At 41.9% G+C, this 10104-nt stretch overlaps 1 gene segment (V, D, J or C); it reads right to left on the bottom strand.

Moving 5' to 3' along the window:
• Nucleotides 1-8850: 8850 nt before the first annotated feature.
• LOC131808419 (immunoglobulin kappa variable 3-15-like) lies at nucleotides 8851-9490 on the bottom strand. The segment is given in 2 exon segments: nucleotides 8851-9218; nucleotides 9425-9490. Coding segments are annotated over 2 exon segments (417 nt in total).
• Nucleotides 9491-10104: the final 614 nt, after the last annotated feature.

Below are 10104 nucleotides of genomic sequence, written 5' to 3'. Positions count from 1 at the left end.
TATAAAATGTATTTACATATACATTTATTGCAAGGAAAAACAAAGAAAAGAAATGGTGATATTGGGAAAGAATTAAAATACACATATGGAGATCAGGACTTTGAAGGATTGAGATCATTGAAGCTCAGAAATGACCTGCTTCACATGGTTGAAAAATAACTTTTAAAGTAAGAAGATCAACACATTCATATGTATATGTGAGCCGCCTGGTGCCAAAATTATTCTCTGTGAGTTCATCCTCTCGAGGGTGATAATTTGCAGTTCTTTAGAAAAGGGGACCCATTTCAGTCACAGGTCCCAAGAAGCTGCTCAAAAGACCTCCTGTTGGGGAAGCTCCCTCTGCTGGATGGCTTCATCTCAGGTCTCAGGCATAGATAAGCTCATCTTTTCTCAGAAAGAACCTCATTTGGGCTCAGTCAGGATACAGGTCAGTTGTTCATCAACTTGGCCAAAGCACTATGAGTTTGAGTGTTTTCGCTTGAGAAAATTTATAGATCAAGTTCTACAGAATGTATAACAGGATCACACTCCTCACCCACACACCCTGACCCAAGAATAATGGACTCACATAACCAAAGCAGCAAGAGAACCAGCCAAGGGACACCAATTACACCCTGGCTTCCAGTTTTATGGATTCCAATGAGACATCCCCTGGCACACAGGAAAATTGCAATAAAACCCACCTGTATAAGTCCTTGCTCGTTCAGGTGACCATGGTTAAGATTAGAGAGTCTAGAGTCCTTTTCCCCACCTGGACCTCATGGAGGATCTTCTTACACTCCTTACAGATGCCAGTGATTTCTGTGTGGTGTGCCTTGACCTGCTCGTTGGGGTCCATTTTACTGTCCAGGATACAACATAGTTTGTCAACAGGAAGGACACAAACACTCCTGGTTAGAATTAGGAATGCTCTTCCTTCAGTCTACAGGGAGTAAAGGAAAACATCAAAGCCTTTAAATGAGAAAGAATTCTTTATAAGATTTTGCATTTTCTAGATATTTTAGGGTAAGATAGTATGAGATACGTAACCAAACAGAAAAGGAGACTTGTAAAGTTTTCATTTCATATTTTGTAGGAAATAGTAATATGTTTGAAATTCAAGCATTTTTAAGAATACTTTGTGGGGGGAAAAAAAACTTTGAACTGATACACAGTAAATAAACATGACAGATGAATCATTTCTGGCCATATATCCACATATTGAGGTTTTACATACCATAATGGGTAATGGGATTCTAATTCTTTTTTTAGTGTACTTGACACACAGTGGTAGATAATGCAATTCTTAATTTAACATGAATAGTTTTTCAAACTCACCTTATTATTTACAATACTGTCTTGCATGTTCCATTTGCTTTTGTCATGCTTTTTTCATTTTCACTGGCTTATCTTTCTGAATTCATTCACTAGCAGGATTCCTTCAGAAGGCTGGCATTTTCAAGAGTAAGATTCAGGACTGCACTGGCTAGCACAGAAATCACAAAAGGGCAAATAAAATGCTAGCTGGTCAACCAAGGGACATGGGCTCTACTACTTCTACTTCTTCCATGGTTTGTCTTCAACGCCCAAGTCTCCATGCTGAGATCACGCTTTGCTTTTGATACCATTATTACACAACAGCTCATTTAGATTTTACACAAAATCTAATTCTTAGAGGATTTCCTAGAAGATATTCAGACTGAGCGTTATTGTTAATCAAGCCTGAAGCTGTATGTATTCAGTTATTTTTCAGTTCATTATGACTTCAGAATTAAATTGCATTTGATCTGATAGAAGTACAAACTGTATTCTTAGTTTCTCTAGGATTTTGTTTGCAGAATGGTGACTTAAGTTGTGACGTAATTTGAACGCGATACAATTCTCACAAATGATTCAATATGACATAACGTCAAGCTGACACATGAAGAACCATTAGTTTATGACCCTATTTTAGTGAAGGGTCTCATATATGTCATATGGTGTGTGTGTGTTCCTATCTGACTACCTCTCTCTCTTTCTCTCTCTCAATAGTACAGGATAAACACCAGGTTGTAACAAATGGTTACCACATTCTCACTCACTGCCTGAAGCATAAAATTCTGTCTTTTCTCCTAATCTTTTCTGCTGGACTATGAGTTCTCCTCCTGTGAGAGATTCTTTTGATCCTCTCAAGTTCTTCTCACATTCATCTTCTAATAGAGTATAATTCACAAAGCCCTAGTGTGAGATTAATTCTTTATTAAATCATTACTAAATTGTCTAAAACCATTAACCTAGAAACAATAAATTCCAGAGACTCCTGATCTATCTCCAGTTCATCCTGAGATCTGGAGATTGTTGATCAATCAGCTGGAGTGCAAGTGGGACCTGTTTCCTCCTGGTGATTAGTTGACAGGAATCCAGGCAGGATGGCCATTCACCTGCCAGAAATGGATTCTGAACATGCATGTCTTTATCGTCAGAGTCTCTGGAGCTTTCTCAGAAGGCAGGCCTATGAGCACTGTGTCCTGCCGCAGATCCTGATTATCACAGGGAGATCCTGCTTTCCACCAAGGCAGAAAGGAATTTGTCTGTGTTAGTATTCCTCCAAAGACAGAAGCCACTTTAAGTAACTGCTCTCCCAGGAGAGGGACCTGAGCCCAGCCTTTGGCTGTTTCCTCTCTGCCACACCCACCACGGGATTTGCATATCATTGCCTGGGGAGGACCTTGCCTTGGAAGTCTGACATAAAGGTCAGCTCTGAGCTTGTTTTACTTACTAGGACTCATCAGTTCAACTTCTCAAAATGAAGTTCCCTTCTCAGCTCCTGGGGCTAATGATGCTCTGGGTCACAGGTAAGAGCAGAGGGAGGAAGAGAAGGGAGATTGAGGTGGGGAGGGTCAGCTGTCTGGGTGCTGTTACTCCCAATGTGTCCTCTGTCCAGGGGTGAAATTACCCTCCAGCAAGAGGTAATTAATTTTGAGATCCGTGAAAACCATAAAGAAAGCTAGGAACAAAGAACAGTGCTTTAGTGAGATGCTGAAAAAAAAAAAAAAAAAAAGAATTGTGGCCATTCTGTGCCCTGAAATTCTTGGGTTATCCATGGAATTCGGATATATTTAGAGTAGGAATCCAATCACAAAATAGATTTAGCCTAAAATACATGAAATTTAAAATCATAATAATGGTTTTTAATGTTTCTCCACAACCTATACTTATCTCTCATTATTTTAAGAAACAATGCAGAGGTTGTGATTACACAGACCCCACACTTGCTGCCCGTCACCCCCGGAGAGTCAGCCTCCATCTCCTGCAGGGCCAGTCAGAGCCTCGTACACAGTACTGGAAACACCTATTTGTATTGGTACCTGCAGAAGCCAGGCCAGTCCCCACAGCTCCTGATCTACAAGGTTTCCAACCGTTACACTGGGGTCCCAGACAGGTTCAGTGGCAGTGGGTCAGGGACAGATTTCTCCCTGAGAATCAGCAGGGTGGAGGCTGACGATGTGGGAGTTTATTACTGCGGGCAAGGTATACATTTTCCTCCCACAGTGGTTCAGCCCCAAACACAAACCTCTCTGTTTGGCAGTCTCCACTGGGCATGTTTGTTGCCTGAGTGGGGAATGAGCACAGCAGAGGCTCTGAGCTTGTGTCAAAGGCAGGTGCTGGGAAAGTCAGCCAGTAACATGCAACTGAGTGCTCTGGACCGAGTCCTGATCCCTGGGCAGCAATAGTCTCAATGGGCACAACCAGCTCCAGAGGGAGGTGATCATCCTGAGGGCTTAGCAGTGAACTGCCAGGGAGAGCTGCCCTGAACGTCACCCTGACCCTCCTGGCTTGTGTGCATGGGTCAGGGACAGTTACTCAGCCTGAACATCAGAAACCTGAGGCATTTTTTGTGGCAACACAATTACATACATTTTTGAGCTAATAAAGTTTGTGGTATTTTCAGTATGATAATATTTGATAACCTTCAAAATTTATTATTGCTTATTTTCCCACTCTCTGAATTTCTTCTTTCCCAGTTATACTAACTGTACTATGTTCTCTTGCTAACATTCTATACACACTAATCCCAAAGGAAATATGGTTGAGAACAATTAGTAAACCTTTTTCTTCAAGCTCCCAAACAGACTTGGAAATCCATAGCAGATATAAGCTCCTAATCCTGTAAAGATGATGTCCATATATACAATGAAATTTTACTCAGCCATAAAAAGAAGGAAATCTAGCCATTTTGGACAGTTTGGATAGACCAGTAGGGTATTATGTGAGGTGAAGTAAGTTGAGAGAAAGGCAAACATCATATGATTTCATTTATATGTAGAATCTAAAACAGAAAGCAAAACAAAGATAAAACAAAAGCAGAAAGACCTGGAAATAAGGAGACCAAACTGGTGGTTGTCTGAGGGGAAGGGAACAGGCAGGAGGGGAAGAATGTGTGAAGGGGATTGGGAGGAACCTGCTTCCAGTTATGGAATGAGGAGGTCACAGGGATGAAGGTACAAGGAAGGGAATATAATCTATGAGATTGCAACAGTGTTGTGTGGAGCAGAGCATAGCATATTGATATGTCATAAAAGAATTATGAGAACTCTTCAGGGATTTTAGGATCTTGGTTTTGAAAACTGCTACAGCAATGTAAGCTAAGTAGCCACAGTCCTAGAAGTAAATGTTAAATTTAAATATTGTTGCATTTGGTGAAGAGCACTATTTTATGTGAAGATTCATATTAAACAATCTTTAATAAGACAATTTTAAGATTAGTTGTAATTGAAGGAACAGAGATAAAATGTATTAAACAGGAGTTTTGAAGTGTATGTAAATTATGTTGCTACTGTCAGTTTCATGTTTTATATGGACACATTGCAAGAAATGTCAGAAGAAACATCAAGATATTGTATACATTTGTATCTAACATTAAATCAGATTTACACAAAACTAATTTGTGTGAAGAGTTAAGACTTTTTTTAGAAGTGGTTCATCATATCTAGACATATAAAATTTATATTTCAAAATAATTAGTCAGAAGGCATCATAATGTCATCACAGACAATAAAATATTCCAAACTCAGGCTTTTATCTTCTTTCCATCAGAAAAAACCTTTTCAAAATTAAAATTATTGAAAGATATTTCAGGTCTTGTATTTACCAGAAGACAGTGTTATTTGCAAATACCTATGGAAATTGAGTTTGCTAAAAGTACAAATTTTGATGCCATAATAAATGAAATTCCCAAAAAGCAATCCAGAAAAATCTTATACTCAGCCAAAATACCAAATTAATAAAGTCTTACCATTCATTATACATATTTATTGTATTATTTAAAATTATAATACACAAATATTATTCTTGTAAGTTCATCTGTTTGAAAGCTTATCACAAGCTTATTGTAATATTTGCAAGTTTATTGCCAGTATTACTTTGCCAGTTCTAACACACAAATATTATTTCTGTAAATATTTATTTGTCTCTATTTGCTCTAGACCTGTGGGTCCGAGAACTTCAGCCCTGCTGGCCAAAGGGCCAGGTGGTCAAGGGGGGCCGGGGCACCAGAGAAGTGCACCAGCTCTTTCCAGGGAGATACCAGGGACCTGGAGCTCAGCAGACAGTGAATGCAGAGCACAAACACAGACTTCCTTGATTTCCAGGGAGGAATGCAGTCAGTCCATAGATGTGTTCTGAATTGGAAGCCTAACTGTCAGGCAGCAGCCTTTAAGATCTGAAAATAGGCTTCTTTGAGGTTAAGACTGGGAGGTGGGTGGTTCCGTCTGCTCCCTGTTTCATTGTTTACTGTTGTCCTGGAGGGGCTCCATACACAGTCCTGCTGGCTTCCAGATCAAGAGTTGTTTTGGGGCCATTTCCTCAGGTGGAAGTTTTTCAAGCTTGGACACTAGAAGTTGGGTCCAAACCCTTTGCTCTTGAGGGAGAAGCCGGGAGTTACAAGTTCCCTTCCAATGGTATAGGGTTCTGTTGGAGGTGGAGTTCATGGCAAGAATGTGTCCCAGGTTTGTGCACATGTTTCAATGTGGGTATGACCTCTTAAACCCAAAGTGTAGGAGTCCCTTGGCTAGTTTTTAAATGTCTCACAGTGGGAGTTGTCCCATGTGTAGCTGTAGGTTCCATGTGTCCATAGGAGGAGGTAAATTCAGAAGCCTCCTGGAACACCGACTCTGAACCAGAACTTCTTTTTCTTTGGATTCCTATGGAAGATGTTTGGATCATAGATTTTAAATGTTTCCTCTTTTTTGGTTTTAGCCTTGTTGACACACAGGGCTCTACTATTTCATCTATACAACATAGTGATTCAACAAGTTCATACATTATTCTATGGCCACATCTATCACCATACAGTACTATTACAATACCATTGACTCAATTCCTTATGCTGTAAAAATATTAAATAAATTAATAAGTAAGTAAGTAAATAAATAAATAAATAATTCTTCTTTCTGGACTTTTATTTTTCTGGAGAGCTGGTTGTCTGACACTGACTAGCACAATAATGATGCAATGTAGGCTATCACTGTTTTCTCATGGTTCCCTTTTTTTTTTTTTTTTATTTCTACCACCACTTTATTTCTACCAAAAAGCTTTTTAATTCCAATGAAGTCCCAATAGTTTATTTTTTGTCTTTGTTTCCCTGGCCTTTGGAGACACATCTATCAAAAAGTAATTGTGGTCGAGGTCACAGAGGTTACTGCCTGTGTTCTCCTGTAGGATTTTGATGGATTCCTGTCTCACATTGAGGTCTTTCATCCACTTTCAGTCTATTTTAGTGTACAGTTCAAGAGACTGGTCCACTTTCATTCTTCTGCATGAAGATGTCCAATTTTCCCAACATCATTCGTTGAAGAGATTTACATTTTTTCCATTGGGTATTCTTTCATACTTTGTTGAAGATTACTTGACCATAGAGTTGAGGGTCCATTTCTGGTTTCTCTATTCTGTTCCGTGGGTCTATGTGTCTGTTTTTGTGCCAGTACCAATACTGTCTTGATGATGACAGCTTTGTAATAGAGCTTGAAGTCTGGAATTGTGATGCTGCCAGCTTTGGTTTTCTTTTTCAACATTGCTTGGCTATAGGGGGTCTTTTCTGGTTCCATATAAATTTTTGGATTATTTGTTCCAGAGGAAGATACAAATCAGCAGGGTGTGAGTGAAGAGGTCCTGGCTTATAAGTCTCTGCAGTCCTTCCTTTTGTATAAATTAGGTGGGCATAGGAGAGGGAAGGTTCTCAGTGCTTTTGAGAGGTGTGTGAACATCTGGTCCAGGGCATTATTTATGGGTTCCTATCCAGACATTTTTAATTCAATCCCATTAGTAAAGAATGCCTTACGGGGCATTCTTTACTAAAGTAAAGAATGTAACTTTGTTATAATACTGACCTATGTGGGGGGTGGGCACCTGTGTACTTCAGTCAGTTAAGTGTCCACTTTCAGTTAGTTTATGATCCCAGGGTCCTAGGATAGAGTCCCATGTCTGGCTCTCTGCTCATCGGGGACCCTGCTTCTCCCTCCGCCTGCTGCTCTGCTTACTTCTGTTCTCTTTCTGACAGATAAATACATAAAAATCTTAAACAAACAAACAAAAAAAAGAGTAATGCTCTGAAAGGATGGCATCACATGTGCACCTTTCCCTTCACACCCCAGGCTGCCACCAAAACGGAGCCCATTGAGAACTGACTCATTCTCCAGACCCTGTTTCTCCTCTTCCCTCTGAAAGTCAAGCATCTTTGACAGTCAGCCAAGCTCAGGCACCACAGAGGCCACAGTGAGGTCTCCCAGATTCAGAAAAAGAGCCCATGACTTTCCGGGTATCCTAGGGAGCATAGCTCAGCCCACAGCTGGAGTTTTTGTTGCTGTCTCTAACACTGTAGGTGGGTGGCTGCCCCCTGCTGGCAACAGTAATGGGCTGCACCTTTGGCCTCCAAGTCACTGATGGTGAGATAGTGAAGAGTTCCCACCCATAGGTCCCCATTCAACAGGGTGTCTGCCTGAGAGTCTAGTTATCTCCCTTGGCCACTACTCCCAGCAATAAATAGATCGATAAAATCTTTAAAAAAAAAAATGAGAGAATTGCCTTTGTGAGAATGAGTAAGCCTGGGAGAGATGGAAAAGAGAGAGAAGGGAGGTAGGAAAGGAGCCGGAGATGAATGTGCAGGACACTGACCAGGAAGGCTGGGAAACAGGGCCCATGGAAGGAAAAAGCGAGAGGGACACTACCTTCCACGTGGGAGATTCTGAATAGGAGAGCTCAAAGGTTTCATCCTGGGAAGGTTCTGAGTGGGAAGGTGATGGAGAGTGAAGAAAAGAAAATGAGGAAATAAAAGAGAAATGTCCCAGAGTCCAAGAGGAGCAGGAAGCAGAACTGATACACAGGATGTGAAGTTCACGGCTCTTTGTCAGAGGCTAAAGACAGACCCTCCTGCCTCACTCCTGCTGTGGGGCGCTGGGAAACACGCAGCATCCTGGGGCACAAAAACTCCCAATAACATCCCTAAAACATCTTCACAGCATTTGTCTTCACTAATCTCCCACAAAAAGGGATGCAGGAGGGACGCCTGAGTGGCTCAGTCGGTTAAATGGCTGCCTTCAGCTCAGGTCATGATCCCAGCATCTTGATGGAGTCTGGCATTGGGCTCCTTGCTCAGAAGGGAGCCTGCTTCTCCCTCTGCCTCCTGCTCCCCCGCTTGTGCTCTCTCTCTCTCAATCTCTCTGGCAAATGAATAAATAAAATCTTTTTTTAAAAAGGTGTGAGGGGTGCAGGAAAAGTCTGATCCCTTCATTTTCTGCTGTGCCTTACAAGCCCTTCAAGGAGTAAGTCAGGAGAAGTGACTTCTCAGGCAGATAGGGGGACAGACATGTTCAGGGCTGAGGGAAGATGAAGCAGCTAGTGCAGCAAAGCCTCCCTGACCTGCGACCCCAGGGAGCAGGTTTGTGTTCGAGGCTGAAGCACTGTAAGCAGATAGTTATTATACTGCTGGCAGTAATAGTCCCCCACATCTTCAGCCTGGAGGTTGCTGATGGTGAGGGTGTAGTCTGTCCCAGACCCACTGCCGCTGAACCGGTCTGGGATGCCCGTGGCCCTGCTGGATGCACCATAGATGAGGAGCCTGGGAGCCTGCCCAGGTTTCTGCTGGTACCATGCTACATTGTTGTAAACACCCTGACTGGCTCTGCAGTTCATGGTGATCCGTTGACCTGGAGACACAGCCAGGGAGCCTGGAGACTGAGTCATCATGACTTCTCCATGGGCACCTGCAATCAGAAAAATGGTGATACAGACACACTTTATCCCAGTCACACTGGAATATGTCATTGCAAACGTGCTTCCTAATGGTACCACATGGCATTACATCATTGGGTCTATTTTGAAAATAACCAGTGTTTCTCAGTATATATCTTAAAAAGTTGTTTAAAATGACACTACTCCAGAAGGATTATGGCACTTTGCATCTTCTCACCTGAGACCCACAGCAACAAGGACAGGAGGACCTGCCGCTGTGACACCATCTTGCTGCCCCTGCCTGCCCGACACAGCTCAGCTCACATAGCAAAGGCCCCTTTTATACAGCCTGAGCCACTGGTCTGGACGGGGAGGGGCTAATGCAAAGCAGTCAGGGGGAACAGAAGCAAATCTCATAAGCAGTGGGGTGTGAAAATACCCAGTGGAAATGTAAGGAGCCAAAAATAACTCCAAAATAGAGTTTATGACAGGAACACACAAAAGTCAACTTAGAAGATTTGAGAACAGCTTAGAAGTTCTAAAATGACAAACTGCTACAGAATTGAATGAAGAGCTTCCATTTTCAATGTAAAAATGTCTTTAAATGGGTTCAGTGTCCAGAATTGATAGGCTTGGCTCTTCATTTCAATGACACTGACACTAACAAAATCTGCTGGGAAACAAGTAATGGGAGGCAGGGAGGGGCAAAAGAATTGGAAGTCACAAAAAGAAAGTGGAGAACTTTTGGCCCAACTTTTTATAAAACCTCTGACTGGAGAACATTGAGCTCTGAAGCCATTTTTCTTCTGCAGTTGGGTAAGGATGCAGCAAACACTTGACCTCAGGTCCCGGGACTGTGCAAAGGCCAAAGAGATGGAAGAGCTGGAAGACAGGCCCAGAATACTAACCTGGCTTGAG

Source organism: Mustela lutreola, chromosome 9 (genome assembly GCF_030435805.1).
Source record: "Mustela lutreola isolate mMusLut2 chromosome 9, mMusLut2.pri, whole genome shotgun sequence".
In the NCBI taxonomy this organism is placed as follows: Eukaryota; Metazoa; Chordata; class Mammalia; order Carnivora; family Mustelidae; genus Mustela; species Mustela lutreola.
Note: the sequence above shows the minus strand (reverse complement) of the source record. Positions and strands in the feature narration are given on the sequence as shown.